The 25284-nt window shown below is 48.3% G+C and overlaps 1 protein-coding gene across 1 annotated transcript; it reads right to left on the minus strand.

Annotated features, from left to right (window-relative positions):
• Positions 1–19038: 19038 nt before the first annotated feature.
• Positions 19039–19602, minus strand: LOC101578203 (HIG1 domain family member 1A, mitochondrial). The gene has a single exon (XM_012517397.2). The coding sequence runs from the start codon at positions 19494–19496 to the stop codon at positions 19215–19217; it is 282 nt and encodes a 93-aa protein (XP_012372851.1). The 5' UTR covers positions 19497–19602; the 3' UTR covers positions 19039–19214.
• Positions 19603–25284: the final 5682 nt, after the last annotated feature.

Consider the following 25284-nt stretch of genomic DNA (forward strand, 5'->3'; position numbering starts at 1 on the left):
GAAGCCACAGTGAGCTTCCAGGGCAAACAAGATGGCCATAGATGAGATGAAAGAGGAGCAGCGGAGGGATGACAGGATGGGGAGATCAGGGTGGGGCTTAGGGGTGCTCCGAGCCCTGTTCAGGGCTGGGGAAGATGGACCAAGTCATCAAGATCATACGTGCAGGGGCACCAAGCAGGGGAGGCTGGGTGAGTGGTGGATGTGGCTGGAAGGAGCACAGGGGATGGTGGCTGAGGCCTTGAATGCCGGGCAGTGGAGTGTGGGATTCACTCTATAAATCAGAAAAGAACCAAAGACCTGACCTCCTGGAGATGGCTGGGTCTTCCAAGGAGCCCTGGGTGGTCTTTGGCTCAGAAAGGGGTCTGCAGGCTCCAGATCACATTCCACTGTCCCTCCTTGGAGCTCTGCTCTGTGGATGAGGCCCAAGATAAATTCTCTTTGCAGCAAGTGGCTGTGTACTTGATAAACTCTTATCAGACTGTGGCTCTGGCTTGTATTGTGTTGTGCCAATCTATAACGGTATAGTCTTGGCTCTACCAAAAACAGCTGGAAGGTGTGGGCATGTTACCGGGTCTCTGGGCCTCCCCTGCTCCATCTCTGTGAGGCTGCAGAGAGGGAACAGACTGGTTGCTTTCAAACTCCACTGCTTGTGGGGAAGAAGTTCTGATAGTCTGTCATTGTCTGAGAAAAAGTTTTCTCTTAAAAATTTGTGTGTTATGTTAAGATTTCTCTTGCTTCAGTTATTTCATTTTGAACTTTTGTGTTGTCTAAGCTAAACATGTTCAGTATAGATACATTTGAAAATGCAGACAGTCATAAGGAATTTTAAATTGCTTATAATCTCACCACCTTCTGGCACATATCACTGCACATACAGTGTCTCTCGTTTCTCAAATTAGATTGTAATAGTGGTTCTCACCTCCCTGCCCGGGGCATGTGTCCAGCATAGCCCTCTCCAGTGCACTCCAGAGGCTGGCTGCTCGGAGAGCGATTCGTGGACCGGCTGTGACTGCTCCATCTCCTGCTTATGCAGACCCTGAGGCCCCACCCCGGAACCGTGGGAGTGGAACCCACATTTGCAACAAGATCCCTGGGTGATATATACAAATATGCGTTCAGCTTTGAGAAGCGCTGTTCTAAGACTTGAGTTCATGCCTAGATTTCATTTCCCTGGACAGGTAAAAGGGACCCTTTCTATAAAGTAGGAACCGTTAGACACCAAAAGAAAAACTTTGACAAAGGCAGACAAACTCAGACATCCGTTACCGTTACTCACAAGCCTAAAATAAGATGGATAAGAGCCAGGGGACTTAATTTAAAAGTACTTTTAACTATTAAAAAGGACGATAAAAAAGCTCCCACACACGCAGATGTATTAAATAGTGAAATTTTATGGCTTAGAAGCAAATAGCACATTAAGGTTTGGATCTTCATTGATTATAAAAGTAAATGTTAAAACTTTTAACTTAAAAGATAAGGTACATTTGCACTAACAAGATTTCTTACGCATAGCAGCTCTGCTTAAGACTTCATTTGAAACAAGGAACTGTCTTTGAAAACCACTCAGTGCTATAACCTCCAGGGACCCTTGTAAGCTCGCTGTGATTCAGTCAGATAAAACACCATTGTGAACAGATGTTTTTATTTTTGAAATAATAAATAAATTCATCTTCTAGCACACTATAAAGCCACACAAAGTTTAGTAGCGTGTGTGTGTGTGTTGTGTGTGTATGTGTGGGTGTGTGCGCGTGTGTGTGCACTGTCACCTTGAACACACAACGCAGGCTGAGAACACTGGATGAGAAGTCAAGGTGCCTAGTTCTTGCCTTGTTTTGCTTGGTTTTGTTGTGATGGTCAGAAGCCCATCCGCATGGTGTAAGCTTCAGGTAGGGCTGTCTCCAGGACTCACATTATGTTACAGGATTCTGGCTTGTTCTGTCACTAAGCTCTATTTCCTTCTTCATTGGTCCCATTGTCAATCAAGCACTAATGACCCCCAGAATCTCCAGGCTGGCTTCCTTGTAGAACCCAGCACAGAGAAATGAATGTTCCTTTCCCTAGGGAGCCATCAAAAAATCATGAGGTTACCTCCTTGGAATGATTTATGGCATGTTCTCCCCAGAACCTATCACCACGAAAGGGTAAGAATGGGACTGGACAGGGTTGTTGTGATGGTGGAATTCAGGCACCAGCTAAACCTAAATCGTAAATTTCTTTTTTACTCTTTGATCTTGGGTGGGAGTCTAGAGCTTCCTAAACCATATCACCTAGATTGTGGTTCTCAAGAAAAATGACAGTGCTGTTTCCATCGGGCTGGAGAATGTTTGCTGGATAGACAACACAACCAGAGATGAAAATGAAACAGTCCCCCAAGTCAGTCTCTCTACTGGCTGGAAGGGACCTTACTTGGGAGAGAACAATGGGAGAAGGACGGGAACAAGCAGACCATTATCTACCCAGAGATGAGCAGAGCCCAGAGACACCACACTGGCACTGCACAGACTGGGGATGACTGGCGAATCCCTTGCTGAAGAGAGGCACACTGCATTTAATAAACACAGCATGCTTCGCAAAATGTTAATTCTGGCCCCTCAAGATCTTGGCAGAGAAGGTCTTTCCTAGTAACCCAATTCTGATTGGCTCAGAGAACTCTTGCCATGTTTCTCAGGGAGGCAAATGTGCCTCTCTGTGCAGAGAATGTGACCAGTGAGTTATTTTCTGTCCTACTTGCTACTGTGACCTGGCCTTTCACCATGACCTGGCCCTTCAGAGGTCAGTGGGCCTCAGACTTGGAATTGCTGATGTGGTCAGCCCTGATCTCTTTGGGGTGCAGCCAGATCTACTGATAACAAATTTTAAAGCAAAAGAAAGGATGGATGGGCATCTCTTTCTAGGGCTTAAGGCATTAACTTAGAAAAACAAGTCTTCCCTTTACTTAGGTGAGAAGGTTTGGAGTGGTAAGTGAAGCCTTCTCCCTTCCTCCAGTGGAAGGTTCTTGTCCAACTTTCACTTAGAGTAAAATCCTTTCCTCAAAGTCTTCTCAGGTATCTCCACTGAAAGAACTAGCTCCCCTCCCCCTGCTGTACATTTGATATTGACTTTGGAAGGAAGAGTCACCACATCACTGACCAGCACCATGGACAGAGTGAGTTTTGAAACCAGTGAATGGGTTAGAGCACACCATTGCCCTGGTCACCACCATATGGTGGCCTCCTATCTCCCTCTGATGAAGAGCATGCTCTAAGGCCCACAGGGCTTGTATAACCGGGCCCCATGTCCTACTCTCTGACACCATCTTCCATCCTAACCCACTTGACCCACGGGCTTTTAGATATAGTCTGCCAAATCTGAGTCTCTCATTTCCTGAGAAGAGCCAATGTGGAGAAAACAGGCAACGCATAGTGTCCTGAGGACAGTGCTTCTGTTCCTGTGTCCCACTGAGCCTGAAGCTCATCACTTTTCCATCCAGTGAGTCTGTAAATTCCTCCTTTGAGTTTTGGCTACTTTGAACTGCATTTCTATCACTTGCAAATGAAAGAATATTCATTGACTGTGTGTGTGTGTAACACCCATAAGTCATCCATTCCTCTTACTCACTCATCACTGAAAATATTCTCCATTGAATTTGTAGAGCCTACAGAGGAGACAAAGATGTAGCTCTTGGCCTCAGGGGCACAAGAATGGGGGCAAAGAAACCAACCCCCCCATGGTCAGATGCTTTTAGGAGCAGTGTTGTTCTCTGTGGGGCCCACCACACACTTTGCAGGAGGCAGTGCAAAATGAAATGCAGAATTCTTTGTTTAAAACTGTTAAGAATCCGAAGATGGTTAAGAGCAGAGCATTAAACTACACATGAACCCTGTGTCCCTTCTCACGTTGCTCATTCATAAAACCCATCCTGGTTCTCAGCTTGTGACCACTTAGATGCAAACATGGGGAAATTTCTGGGCAAACCACTACCAAGCAGCACTTGCTATGGTCCTCCAAGGAGCAAGTCCTGGCTGATCACAGATCAGATGTTTATGAAGGACTCTGCTTGAGAAGTGTTCATCACGGTGGAAGTCTCCAGGGAGCCACCCACCTGTGACCACCAAGGAAAGTTTAGAAGGGGTGAGACCTCCTGGGAATAGAAACCTCTCGAGCTTATGCATGTGGTGGGCAGGAGCATGGGGAGGGTATACTAGGTGGCTTCCTTGTCTTCTGCTGTGGAGAAGAAGAGGTGGGAAGAGTCCATATTTGTTTTAAAAAAGGATAAAAGAAAAAGAAGTTTGCCAGGGAGATTTGGTTGTGTCCTACTTCTGCACCAGACAGACCTGGAGTTGAGTCCCACTTTGGCAAGTCCCTCAATCTCTGAATGTCGTTTTATGGAATGTAATAAAGAAAGCAATGACATGAACCCCTGTAGGTTTGTAGTGAGCACCAAGTGGGAAAATGTATATTAAGCTGGGTGCGGTGGTGCATGCCTGTCAGGAGGTTTAGGAAGCAGGAGGGTATTATGAGTTTGAGGCCATTCTGGGCTCCATAGCGAGTTCAAGGCCAGCCTGACCTACATAGTGAGACCAGTCTCAAAAAACAATAAAAATTCTTTATAAATTGTTATGAAATTGTACCACAGAAATACTACCATAATTCATTAGCTCTAAAATGCACCTCTTTGGTTTTGGATTTCATATTTCTAAAATGAGGATGAATTTGACAACCCATGGTATAACATTATTTAACTGGCAGCTTTTCATTTTTCTGGCTGGCTTATAAAAGTATTGTGTGTGTGGCCATCCTGGCATCTCAGTATCAGGCTGAATGAAACGATAGCTGAAACTGGAGTCATTACGACCTCCCTCCCAGAAAGCACAAATGACACCATTCCATCTGTGTCCCTTAGAGCCTGGCACACTGTCTGGCATAGGTCAGACAAAGGCAAGTGCTGTCTGAAGGGTTTGCCTGGAAGGGCTTTTGACAAGCCTGGTCCAACCTTCTCACCTTCTGATTAACTGGGAAACTTGAGACTGAGGAGTGGTTATTTGTGTGTCTTGTTCTGGCTGCTCAACATCCACTCATCTCTCTCTCTCTCTCTCTCTCTCTCTCTCTCTCTCTCTCTCTCTCTCTCTCTCTCTGTATACAGCATTTTTCCTAGGATTTTGGTACTGGGCTACAACTCTACTTGTTATGGCTTATACCTAGAGGTCTCCCCAAAGCCTCACACGCTCATAGGTGGGGCTCACACTGTTAGTCCACTGATGGATTCATGGCTGGATGTGACACTGGCAGGAGGAGCCTGGTGGGCCACCAGCCTGCTCCTTTCTGTGTCCTGCCTGCTATGCCGGGACAGTTTCTCCTCTGTGATGCTCTTCCCCTACGCTGCCCTGCTTCGTAGCATTTTGCCTATGGACTGAAACCTTTACAAACTGTGTCCCAAAATAAACTTCTCTCCTTTTAACTTGGAGGTGTCAGATATTTTTTCCCAGCAATGAAAAAGTAACTAAGATATTAGTCCTTTTTCGAGACAGGGTCTTGTTAAGTTGACCTGGCTGGGCATAAACTTGTAATCCTCTTGCTTCTGACTTCCAGTGTGCCATGATGACAGGCATGTCCCTGTTATATTCACTTTATTTTTGAGAGTTGCTGTCACTCACTTTTTCCTTTTTTTTTTAGATGCAGTCTTGCTCTATTGCCTCAGCTTTCCTCAGACTTGCTGTCCTTAGGTCTTAGCCTGTCTAGTAGCTGGGAGGCCAAGTGAAGTAATTAGGGTGTCATGGCCCCAGCCCTCAAGTAGCCCATAGACAGGCTCAGGGGAAGTGGTGGATAAATACCCACCATGCATCTGAGGTGCATGTTCTGCCCCGTGTTCCTGGTGAGATTAGGCCCTGAGGACCCACAGAGGTCACTGGCATGGTAACACCCTCCTTGTGAGCTCCCTTTCCTTTCCTGGCTCTGGTTTCCAGTCTAGGGCCAGTGTTTCCTGTGATTATTTCCCAAGGAAACCACTGTGCTCACATCCTTGACTGGACTTCTGTGGAGTCCAAAGTAGGATACTGAACTCCTATTGTCTGTACTTAAGGGACAATGAGGTCTAGAATCTGGCAGCTGTCTTGTCAACAGAGAGAGCCAAACTCTTCAAGAATAAAGCCTACCTGGGAGGCAGCATACCTGAGAGATGGCAGGTGGTGAGGTTTTCATCACAGGTTGCTGTAAAGATCATACACTGCAATTCAAATATTTAATACAAGCCCTTATTGCATCTCTCTGTGCACTTATATTTTCCCCCTTATAACCAGCGATCTCATCTCTCTCCATTCTCCAGTCTCTCTGATTCTAATGTCCAAAATGTTTAGCTTACTATCTTAGCTTCTGACCCTTACTCCACAAAATAAGTCTCTTGGGTTCACCATTCTGAATGTGCAGCTGTGGGTGGAGAGTTGTGGCAAAAGCAAAAAGGAGTGTATGTATATAAGTATGCGGTGTGTGTGTGTGTGTGTGTGTGTGTGTGTGTGTGTACGCAAGTGTGTGTGTGATATGTGTGTTTGTCTTTGTGCTGCTTGGCAGGATGCAGCTCATAGGTACAGCCCTGTCTGCTGGGAACTCAAAGCACAGGACTGGATGCCCTGTGTACCTCTCTCATCTCTGTTTCTTAGGAACCTTATGTCTCTCTCATCTCTGCTGGTCTCCCTTTTGTTTGCTTTTCCTCTCTGCCTCCTACATCTACTTATTCATGACCCAATGTGGTCATCAGTTCAGATGCTCTGATCTCAGTTCTCCACGAAGAATCTGATAGGCTCCATTCAACTGCCAATAGATGGCCTTCCTTCAAGCTACTTCCTACCCCTTGTCCAATCAACTGTGGCCTTGGTGCTGGGGGTAGGACCTTGGGCAGGAGAGCCAATGAAACTGTTTCAATATCTGTAACCACTAAGGTATGTCTGCTTCAAGGGCTTTCTTGTGTCTTCCAGAGAGGAAAGATGACAGTCATGATAATAGTGACAGCCTACAGGGACTGAGCTCTTACTTTATGGATGGTTAAAGTATAACAAAAACACAGATATTAAGTGCACAGCTCAGCACAAGTTTTTATTTTTATTTTATTTTTATTTTTTTTTTATTTTTATGGTGCTGGGGATTGAACTCAGGACCCTGTGCTTGCCAGGCAAGTGCTTATTCTACTGAGCTATCTCCCCAAGCCCCCACAAGTATTATTTTTAATTCTCACAGCAAGCCTGGCAAAGCACATGTGTTACTATTTCTAACTCCATTATACAGACATGAAAACTGAGGCTGAGCAAAGCTGGCCCATTCATTTGAGGAATGAGGCTTGGATTTGAACTCGCACAGCACAACTCTTGAACTGAGTTCATAACTGCTACTGTACACTGTCTCTTGTCACCAAATCACTTTCAGGAATGGACATAACTCAATATTGTCTTGAGCTGCAACAGGGAGACAGACCAGGTGGCATTAGTTTTCCGCGTGTGTCAGGTACTAGGTGGAAGAGCTCCTGCCTGCTTTCACCTGCTACTCTGTCTTGCTGTTCTCAGCCCGGCCTCCCCCTCCTGGCCTCTTGGTGCCTTCCTCTGCTTTTCCCGGGCAATGCAGCCGCAGCTGGAGGCAGCCCCTGGGAACCACCAAGAGGCTTTATGATGTGCAGATGGTGTTTCCGCTGAGCCCCTCGCTTTTCATGTCGGTGGCCTCTGGGAGTTGCGCCAGCCCAGATGTCCTTGATCGTGAGAAAGCCTCCCCTGGTGAGGCTGGCACGAGATGCCAGCAATGGGGCCTCCGGCCAGCTCTGGCTTGATTCTCTGGTGAAGGCACTTGGCTGGATACGTGTGAGGAGGAAGATTCTGTGGCATTTTTTGTCCAGCCCAGGGGATTAGGTCGGTGCCTCTGCAGAGCCAGGAATGTCATTTCCAAGCCCGCAAACACAGAGATATTACATAGCCAGGGACCCTAGATTGAGCTCTTTCCCCCCATATGCATTATTTTAGCTGATTATCAAGCTATCCCTGGGGGCACACAGCTTCTGTTAGAGGAATGTCTCCTGTGACTGGAAAAATCTCACTCACATCAGTGATAGATTGGGCCTAGGTCAAGACCCAAGTCTCCTCAGTTGGACTAGGAGTTAGCCATGTTGTGTGTGGGGGGAATATAGGTACTCTGCTGTCAGTTGCCAGACTGGGAATTTCCCCAGTCAAAAAATAGAACTCTTCCATCAGACTGGAGATTTTCAAAAGAGTATGTACCTGTCTCTTCCATCAAGCTAAAACTCCCTAGGGATGAGTTGAACACTTCCTACATCAGACCAGGAACGTATAAGTATGAGGATGTTCCTTTCTGTCTTCTCCTTCAAGGTCTTTGGACAAGGGGCTATCTCCTCGGAGGACGCCTGGTGCAGGTAAGAGGCCTACTGATGGTCACAGGGGCTGAGCAGCTTTCCATCTGGACCTGGAAGACCCACTCTAGTCAGGCCAACTGGGAAGGGCAGGAGGGACTGGAGACAAAGCAGGCACTGGAGCTGTGTAGGGACAGAAGACTAACTGTGGAGCGGGGCCCTTGGGAAGGAGCCTGTAGTGTGACTTGCTGCACAAGACAACTCTGTGCTCAGGGCCTGGCCCTCAGCGGGAGTTCAGAGATTACGGCCTAATGAGTACATGAATGAGCAGGGACCTGGTTCCAGTCCTCAAGAAGCTCCTATTCTATGAAGGAAGGAGTGAAGCTCACATCTCTTGAATCCATGTGTCAGATATAACACATCTCCACATATGTGTTGGATATAATGTTAGGCCCTCACACATTCACTGCTTTATTTAATCTTCAGAACAGCCCTGCAGAACAACATTTTCTTTTACTCCACATTACAGATGAGGACGCTGGTGATCAAGGAGACAAAAAGACCTCTCCGTGGTCTCATAGCTGCTGGTGGGGGAGATGATATCCGATCTGAAGGCTTTTGACTTTCAGCATGTGTTCTCTTTGTGGAAAAATTATTGTCATTTAACTTCAGAGCTACCCAAAACAGATGTGTGTGAAGTGACCTGTGAGCTTAGGGACAAGGAAGCTCAGAAAAACTTCACAGAAATCATGACATTGGGGATGGGTTTTGAAGGCTGAGTAGGAGTTCAACAGACAGTAGAGATAGGGAAGTATGGTTAGAAAAGGAAGGGCAGATGGTTTATCTGGAAGATACCCATCATCTGTTCATCTCTGGCCCCACCTCTGCAGGGAGCTGAGCTTCCCCTCTCTCTTTAGGACGATGCACAGATGCAAGGCTAATCTCACTCAGGAACCTCAGTGCCAGGATGCCAAGAAATCTGTTGTAAGCTTCCCACTCTGATGTCTGGGCCAGCTGTGCTCCTGGGAGGAAGGAAGAGCAATGGGGGCCAGCTGTGATGAGATGTTTCCCTCTTGGGTCCTTTGAAGGGGTAGAGGGTGGAGAGGAAGCTGGAAGCCTAGCTCTGCCTCTGGCCAGAGAGAGTAGGCAGAGAAAGAGAGGGAGGAGTGGATAAGGGGTGAACTGTCTCCCTGGCCTGTGACCAGCGGCCCTCTCTCCTTGCTTTGGAAAGCAGATGGCCATTTCCAGTTGTATCCCTGGTAAGTGAGGATAACATTTAAGACTCTTCTGGGCTGTCATCTGAGAACCAGCAGGTACCACGTTTTCTGGGTGGGAGTGCACAGTAGGTCTTCAGCGGATTCCTGGTAATTGATTGATGGTCAGACTTTGTGAATTCATTATTTTACTAAAACCAGGTAGAATACAATGTAGTTAGAATCTCAGGTTTAAAGAGGTCAGAGGAAAGACTGGAGCCTGCGCCTTTTAAATTGCATGTTTGGATCAATGAGAACCTTAAGAAAAAAGGCCTAGAGATCACACTCTGAGGCCAGCTGTGAGCAGCAGATCGAAGCAGAGCGGCTGTTTGAGGCAAGGTGGGGAATCGGAGGACTGGCTGCTCTGACTCCACTTGGACCCCTTCAGGAGTATTCACAGAATCCTGATTCTCCCCAGCGCCTGAGTCCTCCTAAAGGCCCACTGAGGCACCAGGGTGGAACGATTGATTGGCAGTCCCAACAGTAGTGGGTATGTGGGGTGGAATCCCCAAATCTCTGCCCTGAAGCTCAGTGCTGGAGGGTCTGTGTAGTTGTAGGGCTGGCTCTGATGCCACTGTTTCCAGATTCCCCACGCAGGTCAGCTGAGGCCGCAGAGGCTGTCACCCAATGGGCTAAGGGAAATGCCACCCGGCAGGGCGGGCCCTGCCCTCTGGAAGGAGGACCAGTCCAGGACCTGTTTCCAGGAACATGGGAATAGGAAGAAGTGAGTCTGAGGTGCCTTTGGTTCTATACCTGCCGGATCTCTGCTGGCTAGGGCTCAAGCTGCCAAGGAAAGCTCTCTTGCTGGACCTGGCAGACCTCCATCTGCCCAGGCCTTGCCTTCCTCAAGAGTGGAACATTGCTAATGGGCCAGGGCTGCCACTGTGAACAGGGCAGTGCCCTTTTTTTTTTTTTTTTTTTTTGCAGAACTGGGGATTGAACTCATGCCCTTGCGCTTGCCAGGGAAGCGCTTGCCAGGGAAGCGCTTATTCCACTGAGCCATCTCCCCAGCCCCAGGGCAGTGCCCTTTAATCCAGGCCTCTCCCTTCCTGCGCCCAGTCTCGGCTAGTGTCAAGTGCCCCCTGCCTACTCCTAACCAGACAGAGGCAGGCTGCAGCCCAAGTGAGCAGGCCTCGCTGGAGCCAGGGCTGAGCCCACTCTGGATCCACCTGTTGAGTGTCCAGGCCACGTGCAGTGGCCCACAGTCCAGCCTTCCACCCCTGCGAGGCCAGGCACCGCTGGGGCCCTCTCAGAGCCTGGGCCCAGAAGGCTCCATCCACTCTAGTCAGGCCTGCCTGAGATTGCCTAGGTGTTCTGGTGACTTCTGAGGGCCTCGCATGAAAGATAACGCCCAAATCAACAAATCTGCCATTGTGGCTTTGAAGAGACTGTTTCAATCACTTTATTTTGTCTTTATGTCAGGTTTGCCAGATGGCTTGGGTCTTTCTGAGGTCCTGTACCGAGGAGGCGCGCAGAGAACTGGTGCAGCTTCAAAGCTCCTTTTTAATCTTTAGCAACATCACAGCGGCTGGGAAACTGCCTCGGCTCCCTCAAGTCTCTCCCACAAAAGAGGCGCGGCCGAGGCTCTAATGAAAGCCAGATAAAGGGATGGCTGGAATCAGAAACAGAGGGAAAAGAGCAGTCGTTAGTCTTTCTTGTAGCTGTTTCAAAAGAAATTCTAAGACAAATTATGGCTTTGGGTGTTTTTCTAAAAGGACTGAAGCAGGGAGAGGCTCTGGGGGAGGATGCTGTGACCCCTCAGCACCCTTCCCCTTGCATGAAAGGCAGAGGAGACTGAAAAAAGGCCGAGATACAACAATAAACTCGGCGCGTGCGCGCGTGGGGATGAAAGCCGCGCCGGCATAATTATGGCGAGGGGGCACTGGGCGGGCGGCAGCTTTACCTTGCCGCCAGCGCTATTAATGACGAGGCCCCTCTTGTTCTCCTCGGGAACGGGCGCCTTTGGTGTGCTGGAGTGAGGTGGGGCCCCGGGCACGGCGGCTGACACTTGGCACAGGCGGGGGTGGGCGCTGGTGTGTTGCTCTGCCCTGGAGGGGCCTCGTGCCCTCATGGGCTGCCAGCGCCCTCACCCGGAGAGGGAAGCAGACGTGCCCGAGGTTCCGTGGCCGTGCCATGGGGCCCTTGAGGGGTGGTGTGACCCGGGACTGCAGCCCCACGCGGGAGAGGCCTGTGCTGTCCTGTGGGAGAGAGCAGGCCAGTGGAGCGCCACCCACGTGCTTTCCCGAGGGTGCTTTTATCGCTCCTCTGTACGGAGACTGAATCCAGGGCTACTGTGCTAAGCTATACCCCCAGCCCTTTTTATTTTTAGTTTTTATTTTAAGACAGGATCTAACCTAGTTGCCTAGGGGTGGAGTTTAACTTGTGATCCTCCTGCCTCGGCCTCCCAGAGAGCAGAGATATGAGGCCACCACCAGCCAAATGGCATGCCCATCAGAGCCAACACAATCTCAGGTTGTGCTGTCTGTTCTCATCTGCTGCCCACTTCCCATCCTGCCTTGAGTCAGGCTTACTCACTTGGACGGTGGTCAGCAACAGAGCAAGGCCCCAAGGAGATGAGGCAGCAAACTTCTTCCAGGCAGGTGGGCAGGAGGGGTATTTGGGAAAGTGGGGTGGAGTTCCTGGGGAGGGGCAGGGAGCAGGGCCCTGCCCTGAGCGTTGTCTTCACGGGGGTGCCACTGGCTTGAAGGTTGGTGAGGATGAAGGGAGCCTGGGAGCAGGGAGTCTCAGCCCCACCCCTGGGACCTGTACAGTAGAATGGGAAGCCTGAGGTCCCAGAAAGGGAAGGGATTAGGGACAAAGTGAAAAATTTGTGCTCCACTGGAGGAATTAGATATGCTGGGGTGTGACTTAGGGTCAGAGGGGAGCTCAGGGAGAAAGCTGGGTGGTCTGGAGCCCTTATCCACACACTTTGTCACCTCCCAGGATTCAGGGGCCACAGACTTGGGCCTCTGCAGCTTCAGTGGAGAGAACAAAGTGATCTGGGGCTTTCTGGGTATCAGGGTCATTGTCAAGGGTGGATCCTGGAGGAGAACGTTCCCTGGTGGGTGTCTGTCCTCAGCTAACATCACCATGGGAGCCCTTCACACTGGTTAGACTCGAGACTCAGAACTCAAGAAGATAGCTGTCAACTTCTGCTTATCTGTGTCCTTTACTTTTTTTTTTTAATGAAAATCTATTGTGTTTTATTATCAGTCTCCAACAAAAAACAGATTCTTTGAAAACAATCACAATACTGTTATTTCACCAAAATTTTAGTAATTATTTGTCATTGTTGCATTTCCCCAAATTTTACTGGTTTTCTTTAATCTCTAGATTCCCTATTCCTATCTTTTGTCTTGTCATTTTGGGCTGAAGAAGCTGATTATTTTGTACAGTTGGATTTTTACTGATTGCCTGTTTTTATCCAGCATAGATCTCTATTTCCTATATGCTCTTTACTTGTTTTTTGACATGAAGTCTTACAATGTTCAGGCTGGTCTTGAACTCACTACATAACCCAGACTGGCTTTGAATGCATGGTGATCCTCTTGCCTCAGCCTCCCAAGTGCTGTGACTGCAGGCATGCACCACTATGCCCAGATACCCATTTGTTTTAAAAGGGCTCCTCCTGTCCCAATTTTGCCCCCAGCCCCAGAGAAGAAAGTGAGACATATGGATGATATTTTTACCTTTCTCCTACTTTCTGCCTTGTTCTCTCCCTGGTTGTCTCTCCCCTTCTCTGTCTGTCTGTGGTTCTGTCTGTCCTTCCCTGTCCTTCTGTTCTTCCCTGCCCTGCCCTTCTGGGGGAGGGAGTGTCTGAAACTGAGACCTCTGCCTTTCACAACATTCCCAAACTTTTGGTGCCTCCCTGTCTCCCTGCTGCCCCTGGGGCTGAGCGGAAGAGGACCCCAGGGCACCCAGGGGTGAGGCTCTTCTGGAGGGGGAGGGGCGCGAGGTCATGAGGGATGGGTTCCTTTCTCCAACTAGGGAGCATAGCTGGGTGGCAGCTGTTGCCAGGCTGCCTCAGAAAAGAGAATCTATGCAGACATGAGGTTGTGAACTTGTAGGGAGCCAGAGTGCAGGTACAGGACCCATGGGTACCAACAAGCTCTCCTGTGGATAGGGCGTAGGGAGACCCAGGCTCTGGGATTGGACTCTTGGGCTTTGAATCCTGGCTGTTCAGCATCTTAGTTGGGGAACTTGGACAAATGACTTACCTTGTTTCCTTGCTTTTCCCATCTGTAAATGGGACTAATAATTGTGTGGATCTCACAGGGTCTTCATGAGGAAGAAATGTTAACAAGTGTGAAGCACCAGGTGCTTAGTAACTGGCAGCAGGGATGGCTGTCCAGCTGGCTATCCCACCTGGGACTCAGCCACCATTGGCAGCAACAGGACGGCTGGCAACGTACAATATGAGTCACTCTTCATCCTTGGCTGTTGTGAGGGGCTGGGGCCCATGACTCTCTTTTTCCTCTTATCTTCTGGAAACAGATCGCTCTTCCCTAGAGTCCTTGAAGTTCTATACTTGGGGCTGGGCCTGACTGATGGAGTGATGCTGGCCTGGGGCCAGGTGCTCTCTTCCTCAGGCCACTGCGATTGGTTCAGGGAAGCCCAGTGACCCAAGCAGCCCAGAATCCTCAGCGTTTTGGTGGCAGAAGACAGTCTGTCTTCTAGCTTTGGGTGTCCTAAGTTGACAGGATGGAGCTAGTAGAAGCCACCTTTTCCTGCTGCACAGAGGAAGCTCTTGACAGTAGGAGGAAATGAGGTCATTGTGTCAAGAAAATCAGGTTGATGTGTGTGTGTGTGTGTGTGTGTGTGTGTGTGTGTGTGTGTATGTAAATGATTATGCCCTGAATCCAGTTATACCTACTTTCATTTTTCATGGGTTGATAATGGAGCTAATTACCCTTGCATTTAAAGAGGTCTGAGTGAGTTTTTTTTTAATTATTGTTTTTCTTTTTCTTTTGCAGTTGAGTCCAGATTAATGTGAAGGCTGACGCGGTGTCCTAGGGGAGGGTGGAAGCTCTTACATTCCCATCATTCTTGCTCATAGTCTTTGGTGACCTGCATTATGCAGTGTCTTATTTACTTTCTGTGTTGCTGAGACAAAATACCCAACACCCAAAGTTAAAGGAGGAAAAGTTTATTTAGATCATGATTTGTAGAGGTTTTAGTGTATTGTCAACTGTTTTCATGGCAGGGTGGCATGGCAGAGGGGCACTGCAGAGCAGCAAGTCCATGTGGTGTCAAGCAGAAGGTAGTGGACAGCAATCAGCAGGACTCAGTTTCCTTTTAATCTCATCCAGGCTGGTGTCACCCATAACCAGGGTGGGTTTTTCCATTATCCATACCCAGATCTGTCTAAACCCATCAGTGGGCTAATTTACTACCACACACCTTAACCCCAGTATCACACACTCTAGATCCAGCCATCTCTGAAAATCCCCAACTACGAGCCCATGAGCTTTGGGGGGGGTACATCTAGATACAGACCAAGAGGAGCGCTAGGGGCTGGTGATGACTGAGCCTCAGAGGTAGGACTAGGTGGAGAGGTGAAGAGGAACTGGTGAAGGTGAAGCAAGCAATTGTGATTCTTCCTGGGATCGGAAGCTTCAGAGCTGGGCTTGATTCCAAGGCCCAGGAGACACGGAAATGGGACCTGGCAAGGGCTCCAGGGAGAGGCAAGCCTGAGTTAAGGTGCAGAGGAGAGCAGATGCGAGGTGTGTTGGAAGAAGAGAGGCTCCTCTTGGGTAGCTGAAGTATCAGGCAAGAGGGTGATGGGGAGATGAAGGCACTGAGGCTAGAGAACCATGTTAGGGCTGGAGCTTGAAGACTTTAACTTTCAGGTCTAGGACTTTGGATTTTGTAGGCTGGAGGGCACGAAGCCATTGGGGTGGGTTCCTTTGTAGTGAGGGGGAGTTGAAGAATTCTGGGATGTGTAGAGGATGGTTACAATGAGGAGGACCAGGTGAGAAATCACAGCACTCTAGACTGGGATGTTGGTCTCAAGTAGAGATTGACATCATGGACATTTGTTGTTTTATGTTCAGCAACTTCTCTCACTTTTTTTTGGGAAGAACCCTCCCTCCACCAATCCATGCTCCAACTTCAGTCTGTGTGGTCTGGGTGAGAACAGCCCCGCAGTGACCAGCTTATGTGGCTGACTGAATAGCCCTGGGTACACACCTGTGTGCCTGGAAAAGGAGGAGAAAGGAGTGGGCAGTGCCTGAGTGCCTAAAGGCTGGTGACTCAACCTGGCTTTAGAGAAGAAGCTGGGTACTAGGCAGTGAGGGCTCCCCTAGAGTCCCACATGCTAGTGTAATCTGCAGGTGGCCAGTCATTTTCCCACTGTCAGGAGAAAGAAATGAAGTCCAGGATGCTGTGTTGATTTTGAGGACTCGCTAACTAGCAGAATCATCCTAGGCTAGAGCTGTTTCCCTCAGCAGAGTCTGAGCACAGGCCAGGGCCCAACACTGCCCCAAGGCCCATGACTTCTGCACTACTTGTCGCTGAGGGCTTTGGCAATGTTCTGTAACATTCTCTCTTTTGGTTTGCTTGGAGATTTCTGAGAAATTACATGAAGCACACACTCCATTCTTAAAAGGTGATTAGTAGGGATGGGAATATAGTTCAGTGTTCAAGCCCTTGTCTAATTTGTATAAGGTCCTGGGTATCAATGTAAATTATAAAAACAAAAATAAAAACCAAAAACCAACGCAACCAATCAACTACCATCCAAAGCCTATTGGCAAAATGAATAGAGCAGGGAACCTGCAGGCTAAAAGCAAGGTTCCCACCCTGGCCCTACCTCTACGTGTCTTGATGACCATGGACAAATGACTTGGCTGCTCAAAAGAAGGGCTAGAGTTCCCAAGGGGGAGAGGATTCCCAAAGTGTTCTGGGCAGGGCTAAGGTGAGAGACCTCCGAAGGGCAGGCTGGCATGGCATGAGCTCTGGCATCAGCTGGATCTGAGTTTTCTTCTGGCTCATGCATAGGGCATCAGCTTCTCTCTGCCTCTCTTTGCTTACCTGTGGACCCAGTGACACCTATTTTGCCAGGCTGGTGTAAAGATGAGGGGGCTAACTGTTCTAGAAAGTGCCTAACACTGTAAATGTTTCCTTTGCCATGATTATTATTTCTATGATATGACTCTTCAAGGCACAGAAGCACAGAGGAGCATGGAGCTGGATTTCAGTCTGCTTTCAGTTGCATATGAAAGAAAAACAAATCAGACTGGATGTAGAAGAAACAGCACCAAAAAAGTTGTTGGCTCACATAAGTCCAAGATGGACTTAATCGATTTCAGGCATGGCTCAAATAGTGGTACCAGAATACTTCCTATCTCTCCATCTTTTGGCTCTACTTTCCTTGGTATGGGTTCCATTGCAAGGATGTGTTGGAGCCAACTGTAAAACATTCAGGAATTTAGGGCACCAGTTAAACTGTTGGTACATGAAATTGGCTATGATGGGTGTATTTATATCCTGGAAACTGGCAAATGTGATAAATCAGGACTTTCTTTTTCTTTTTTTGTGGGAGCTAGTTTGGAGGCACATGACTGCTCCATTCTCCAAAAGTCATTTCTTTTGTAGTGGAAAGATGGCAGCCCACAGCAACTGGTTGTCATCCCATACCCCAGTGGAAGGGGAGCATTTCCCTCTTGGGGTTCCAAGAAATGTCTAGAGTTGTGTCTCACCAGCTTGAGTCACGTGTCCATTTGTGAAGAGGGACCTGTGGTCGGGATGCTAGTGTGCAGCATGCTGATGGACCCTGGCTTCCTCTGGGGCTGGGACACGGGGTCAGGAATAATTTTTTTTTCCAATCACAGTCCTAGAATCAAGGAGCCCTCAGCAGGAAGTGCGTGTTACTGTCACATTTGCTGCATGGCTGGTGGCTCTGCTCCAGGCTGGGCTTGTCTGAGGCAGTTAGCAGGGAGCATTCTGCTCTCTTCTTCTTCTCTTCTTCTCTTGGGAACTGCTGACCAGCTTGAAGTGTCCACTTCATGGAGACCTCAAATCACAGGACAGCAAGCAAAAACTGTGATGCTCCCGCAAAGCCTGGTACCAGACTGTGCAGACCACTTCCTCTGTTTCATGCCTTGCACAGAGCAAGAAAATGGAGCCCAGATTCGAGGAGTGGGGACAGAAACTTTGCCTTTTTAGTGAGATAAACTATAAAGTCACACAGTGAAGGGTCTAGAATATAGAGAGGGAAGAAACTAGGAGCAAGATGACAATTTATCATCTTTTCTAAGAAAAAATGAGAGCACCTCAGTAGCAAAATGGGACTGGATGCTAGGTGGGGGTAAGCGAGAGATGTGTGCTGAGGAATCTTGGGAGGGTGGTGGGCTGTGGCCTGAGAGGATACATGGAGGGATGAGGATGGAGGGGAGTCTGGGAGGAGAGGAGGCAGGTGTGTTGTGGAAGGGCTTCCTGGCCACTGGGACACCATCATCTTGAACTAATCACTGCTCTTGGTCTCTGGTCATAGGGCAACTGTCTTGATTTTTGCTTCATCAGGATCTGATCCTTAGCAAGGATTTGAATGTTAGTTTATTTATGGGGAGGTGGTATCAGGAGATACTCATAAGAGAGTAGGAAAATGACTAGTGGTGTGCTAATAAACTGTCTCAGTGGGGAAAAAAAACCTTATTTGTAGGATTCACCCATTTTTTTTTTTTTTTTTTGTATTCACCCACTTTAATAACATGACAGATACGATGTTGTCACCACGGAATGTGAGTTCAGGTTAGGTAAGAGGTTCTGCGAGCGTTCACAGCCATTCTGGGGTACAGCAGAGCTTGTGCGTCATGCCGGACCAGCCAGCTCACCACTAAACCACTCACTGCTTGCACTCTGAGTAAAGTGTTTTAACATTCATAATTCTTACAGAGAAACATACTGCACACATTTAAAAAGTAGTTCTTTATCTGTGCCTTAGCACTTAAGGTAAATACTTCTATTTCAAGATGACATTTAAAAATTATTCTAATACAACAGCAGCAAAAAATATAATTCTACAAGTATAAAAAGAGCTAAACTGCAATTCATAGTTACGCTAGTCTCGTGCTTACAAGTGTGATTCTGAAATAAACATGACTTCAATGCAGCGCTCATGTTAGTATTCGAGGTTGAGCACGCACGCACGCACGCACGGACGTGTCAGCTGTGGGAGGCTCTAAGCTACAGCTCACATGTGCTTTGAAAGAGTTCTTCCAGAGCCAGCCAGTCCTAAAAACCAACTCGTCACCCCAGTCCACAAGGCAGACAAGGACAAACTGCAGTAACTGGGGTCAACGGGGCTCCTACCCAACATGCAGGGCGTGGGACACTCGGCAGCAGAGCAGAGGGCTTCAGGGCCGGCCAGCGCAGGAGGAGCTGTCATGAGGGGCGAGGGAAGGTGGACTAAACGCTATCCAGTGCACAGACGTGACCTTTCTGGAGCCTGAATGACAGAGTTAGTGAAGCAGTCACCACTAGCGTGGTTATCAAGGCTGCGAGGAAGAAATGTTATTCCAGATACTATAATACAGTTTGAACCAACTCAAAGGATTTATTTTTGACACAAATACGTAACCTCAACATGAGATGTCTAACTGCAGCAAGCGCTTCCAGAATTCAAGGCAGCGTCTCCTCTTCTAGGGCTTAGGCTTTGCCCAGAACTCCCGATACATGGAATAGCCCATCCCAAGGGTCATTGCGCCCACAACGAAGCCTTGGGCTGCCACGCGCATGTGGATCAGGTGCACGGACATTTTAGTGTTTCCCCTGCTCTTCAGTTTGTATAATCCATACGCGACAATTGCTGCGAAGCCTGCCATTCCAATAGGGACAAACGGTGCTTCTTTAGCCTTTCGGATAAGTTTGGATCCCTGGTCTTCATCATATGAAGAAAGAGAAACATCTGTGTTGCTTGACATGGTAACTGCTTGAAGACTCTTCCTGAAAGAGAGCGAAAGCCGCCCAACACCCCAAATTCCGCCGCTTGCTGGTCTCCGCTGGCGCACCACGCTCGCAGCTCTTCGCCCCGCCGATTCACCCATTTTTAAAAAATTTTTATTTTATTTGTGTGTGTGTGTGTGTGTGTGTGTGGCCAGCTCAGCTCACCAGGGGGTGGGGCTGGCTGCATGTGGTGCTGGGTGATTGAACTGCAGTCCCTGTGCTTTGCTAAGCTTGTTCTAAGTGGATGCTTTAGACCACTGAGCCCTCTCACCAGCCTGGATTCACCCATTTTTATGGTTCAAACTACTGGTGTGGTATAACTGAATGAGGAACTGGAAAGAGTGTCTGGGGTATTAGGAGCCAAGATTGGCCCAATCTGGCCTCTGGTGAGGGCCTCATGGCAGATAGCACCACAAGGGCAGGAGCCATGCAGAAGAGATTATGAAGCCAGACGTGAAACTAGAGGGGTTCAGGGCCAGGCTTGCCCTCACTAGAACTCCAGGAGACCAGTATTAATCCCTTCTGAGAGTGGAGCATCATGGCCTAATACCTCTTCCTCAGGCTTCCTTCTTGAAGATTCCACCACCTCAGTATTGACGTCCTGAGACCATGCTCCTAGCACATGAAGCTTTGGCGCCTTAGCAAGCTGGCTTTAGCACACCATTGAGCAGCAGAGGTAGGAGGGAGGAGGGCAGCCAGAAGGGGGCGCACAATCAGGCCAGGTGCCCTGTGAACAGCTGGGGTTCCCGCTCCTGCCCAGTAGTGCTGCGTGTGTGTGTGCATGTGTGTGCGTGTGTGTGTGTGTGTGTGTGTGTGTATGTGTAGGAGAGGCAAATCCTGTTCTACATACCAGCCAAGGGACTGGGTCCCTATCCACCAACTTCCCATCTGTCAGAGTCAAGATTCTTTCCTGGGGTTGGGATTTGTTGGCACTTTTGTCCAGGGCTCTAGAAGACTCAGGACATAGGACTCTGAGCAGCATAGGGGTGAGAAGTCGCAAGCTAGGCCAGGCATATGGGAAGGAATAAATTGCCCAATCCACTGGTCTTCAGTCTGGCCTTTGCAAGGTGGGAATAGGGGCTATATTCTGTTTATGTCTTGCTTTTTCTCAGGCCCTTTCAGGCCTTCTTTGTTGGAACTGGGCTTGCAGAAATTAATTTCCATGGGATCTGGAGACTTTTTTTTTTTTCCAAATAGCTAAAATTCATTCATTAATCAACAACTCACTAACTTGGTGATTCACTGTGTGGAACAGATACTGTGGTGTCTTTCCTGAGGGCTTTGTCTCTCCCAGAACCGACTTCTGGTTTCTTCAAAGAACTGCAACTAAGACTGGGCGTGATGGCACATGCTTGTAATCCCAGTTCTTTGGAGGCCGAACACAGGAGGATCTCTATGAGTCTGATCTACATAGTGCGACCCTGTAGACCTTATACTAAAATATAAAATAAATAAATAAATAAATAAATAAATAAAACAAAAGGAAAAAAAAGCAAAAACAAAAAACTCCTGCAACTATCTGAGGTCCTCCTTGGAGTGCAGGAGGGTGAACAGCACTGCACAGGACAGGCTGAAAGTATCCAAGAGCAGGAAAAACCTTTTAGGGTGACCATAAGAAATAGCGGGTAAGTCCCTCCGCCTTATTATCCCCAGATAGGACCCCATTCAGGAACGTCCCAGGGCCTGCATGGGATGGAACTCCTTTTGCCTGGACAAATAACATGCTCATTATTGGGCCAGCGTTGGCTGCCTTTTCTTCCCTTCCAACTCTCTGCTCCCCATCACAGCTTTCTGGGACCATTTCTCTAATAAGCTGCTTCAACTCATATCCCTGTTTTACAGTTTGCTTTTGGGGAACCTGGTATGGGTTGAATATGTTCCTCCCAAATTTATATGTTAAAAACCTAATCCTCACATGCTTATGTTAGTGGTATTTTAGAAGTGGGGACTTCAGAGGAAATTAAGACTAGACGAGGCTGTGAGAGTGGCTCCTAGGATGGCACCAGTAGATTATAAGAAGAAGAGGAGCGACGAAAGCAAGTGCAATGCTCTGTTGCACCCTGTGTTGCTCTCTGCCATGTCATGATGTGGCATGGTCCAAAGAAAGGAGGCCCTGGTCCCATCTCCTCCCATGCAGGTACAATGTTCTTGGGCTTTTCAGACCCCAGAATCAGGAGCCAAAGCATGTCTGCTCTTTGTAAAGCAGCCAATCTTCATTTTTTAAAAAATTGCAACAGAAAACAAACTAAAACAGGAGCCAGCCTGGGGCACAAGGTGCCATTGGCTGCAAAACTAGGCTGCTCTGAAAGGGTGGAACCTGCATCTTCTGGTGTTTCTTGTTTCCTTTTGCGGGGCTTAACATTGGTTTCAACTTCTAGTTGAAGAATCAAAGCTCTGGAAGCTTTCTCCTTGTCTCTAGCTCCCTGATGCCTCTCTGTCCCCTAAAGTGTCACTTCTTATCTTCAGGCATGCCTCCTCCATCTGATCACTCTTGTGGGCCCCAGTGAATTTTCTGAAGCCACCCTGATCATGGGGTTCCTGGTGGAAAGGCTTCGATGGTAGCTTTCCAGCGCTATGAAGAAAAATATCTAAATTCCTCATGGTGGCTTAACAAGGCCTTGAAGGAGTTGGTCTCTGCCAAACTCTTGGGTTCTAGAACCTTCACTGTTTTTGTTTGTTTGGTTGGTTTTGAGACAGCATCTTGCTCTGTAGTGTAGGCTAGCCTTGAACTCACTGCGATCCTCTTGCCTCAGCCCCCCCAGTACTGGGATGACAAGTGTGTACCATCACACCTGGTGTGCTCCCCTCTTCTTAACAAGCTCCTCAGCCCACAGGACTCACTGGGTTCAACTGTTCAAACAAAACCTACACTGTCACCTCTAAGCCTTTGTGCATGCTGCTCTTTCTACCTCAATACCCTTCCTGCCTATTCTCCCCTGGCCAATTCTGATTTAATTGCCATATTTAGCAGAAAAGACCTGTCCCTGGAGCATGTGCTCCTCTATCTGGGTCTAGGTTCCAAGGGCCAATGTTCTCCAAAAGACCCTTGCTTTACTCTATGTTATTCCAGCCTGTGTCTCTCCATGAATGATAAACTCCCGGGCGTGGGGCCAAGTCTGATGTGCTTGTGGCTGGCTTTGGCAGGTAGCACCATATCCATACTGCACAGTGAAGGCCTGGTAAGTGGATTAGGGAGTGAAAGGGTGGCTTTTCTCCTGCTGACCCTGGAGGAGTGCATCTATAGACCTTGGCTTCTAACTCCCCCAGAGAGGACAAAACTTTTGCTTGGCAGCCTTTGTGTTCCCTATGACATCTCATTCAGGTCCTGGATGGGAAGACAGGGGTGAGAGAAATGTCCAGGAGGAGGAAGGGAAGGAGAAGAAAGGAGGCCCTGGTCCGTGGCCCAGAAGAAATGAGCATCTTCAAGTTTTGCACATCTCTCATCTAAGTAGGTCGCACGGAAGAACTCAGAGTCCCTGTCAAAGTTTCAGGCAAAAACAATAACTTGGTTTTGACCTTGCTCTCTTCAAAAAGCAAGTTGCTGCTGAGCTGCAACATCAAAAAGAATAAATAATTGTTTTTCTTTTTTGTTGTTATGATATGGATCATCTGAGCGGTTAGTGGTAAGCAAGCGGCTTTGATTCCACTCTGGCTCCCCAGCGCTCCAGCCTCTCTTTATGTCAGCAGGCTCCTGTTTCCACCCCAGGACAGCAGAATCCCTTGATTAAATTCATATTTGTTTTAATCTTTCCCTGTGTCTGATCTTGAGCTCAAAGATGGTCAGGGGGAGAAAAAGCCCGCTGCCCTGCTGCGGCCACGGGAGGGCCCGTGTCAGGCCCCACGCTGTCTGCTCTGTCCGGTGCGATAAGGCAGCCAGCCCTCGGTGCCGGCCCTGGGCTTCACACTGCCAGCAGCCGCCGGGACACCCACAGAGCTACTGGGCTGCTTGAGACCTGGGGAGGCCGGGCGTGAGGCTGCTGGAGGTGTTGCACAGCCCTTGATCAGACCCCTGTGCTGACGGCGGAATACCTGACTCCTCCTTAAGACAGCTTTCTGGTTTTGGTGGTGATCCTGGGGATTGAACCGACAGCCTTTGGCACTAAGCTGCATTCCCAGCACATTTCTTCTTCTTCTTTTCTTTTCTTTTTTTTTTTTTTTTTTGAGATGAGATATCATGAATTGTCCAAGTTGGGCTTGAACTTGTGATGTTTCTGCCTCAGCCTCCCAGAGTGCTGGAATTACTAATGTGTGCCACCACACCCAGCTAGCTTAAGATTTTTAGTTGAAAAACATATGGCTTTTAGGTGTGCAAAATGAACTTTATCATCCTGCTCAGGTCAGAGCAGGTTGCCACCATCCGTCTGCATTTCACTACTACCCCAGCCCCACGACTTCACTTACCCTCCTGGCTTGAAGGGAGCTTTCCATTGTGTTTGATAAATGTCCTTCAATACATAATGTGGCTTTGTAGTTGACATGTGTTTCTTTTTATTTTGTTGTGATAAAATAACATATCACATACAATTTACCTTTTGTAACAGCTGTGGCTTGTATTCAGAAAGGTACTGTCAGCCTTCCCCATCTAAAGATTCTATATCCACTGACTCAAGTAATCATGGGTTGGAAATTTATGAAAGAAAGTCCAGAAAGCAAAGCAGAGCTCTGAACCCTATGTCCAATCCACTTGAATGGAGCGGCGTGCTGGTATGTGCCCTGCCATGGCCTCTGCTGCCCTCAGGCCTGTGGTCCTTGCTCACCCTCCTTGTTGGAGCGGAGTTCTCCCAGTCTCTTGCATGTACCACATGGCTGGGCCTGTGATAGTTGTGTCTGAATGGGACATGCACAGGATTTGGTCACCATTCCTGAAGAGCACAGTGTCATGACTGGCAGCACTTACATTAGGTACTACAAGTAATCTAGAGACGACAGAGCCTTTGCAGGAGGATGTGTGTGAGTTATTTGCAAACACTAGAAGATTGTATAAGGGCCTTGGGCAGCTGTGTATTTTAGTATCCATGGGGACCCTGGAATTTGTCCCCTGCATTGCGTCCTCCAGAGTGTATCAGTTAAAAACACAAGCTTTGGCCTCAGTTGAGTTCAAAACCCCAAATCTGCCTTTTGTTAACAGTTCCTTAGCCTTTGTGCCTCAGCTTCTCCATCCGGTAAATGGGATACTGATTTCTGACTTGGTAGAGTTGGCCGAGAGGATTACCACATTAATACTTAAAGGTCTGGCATGATGCTCGAAAGTGTTATCTCTGTTCACCTCTAGTTCCTGCTTCTTACTCTCACTCAGTGCAGTGATGTCGGGAGCGCCTTTGCTGGTGTGTGCGTGTCCATCTGGTTCCTGGCCGTTAGCTCCACCCCAAGGGTACAGCCTCTGATCACCCAGAGATGGACACCCACTTGGCAAGGCAGCGATGAGTGCCCCTTGCAGAGCAGTGGGAGGATTTCTGCCCCAGGACCTGGGTCTCTGGCTTAAGAGTTGGGGCACTTTCTATGAAGGGTGAGCTAAAATGCAGGTGTGCTAGAAGAATAGGGTAGTGCAGATAAATTAAAAAACACAGTAAAATAAAATTTTCCATCACTCATCTCCCCAAGTGGGCTTTGTAACTTCAAGCATATGTGTCCCATCATTCTTGCCACTTCGTGAGTGCCTTTAGTTGTGCTGGTGTGGCTGTCTTGATTCTCGAATCCAGTGAAATGTTTACATTTCACTGAGGCTGTGAGGAAAAGCCAGAAGTCACAGGGTTCCAGACACTGTGG

The sequence above is a fragment of the Octodon degus genome, unplaced genomic scaffold (assembly GCF_000260255.1).
Source record: "Octodon degus isolate 3935 unplaced genomic scaffold, OctDeg1.0 scaffold00173, whole genome shotgun sequence".
NCBI classification, from domain to species: domain Eukaryota; kingdom Metazoa; phylum Chordata; class Mammalia; order Rodentia; family Octodontidae; genus Octodon; species Octodon degus.

What these genes read in the sequence shown, in the direction of transcription:
- LOC101578203 (XM_012517397.2), bottom strand. Translation starts at nt 19,496, where the DNA reads ATGTCAAGCAACACAGATGTTTCTCTTTCTTCATATGATGAAGACCAG.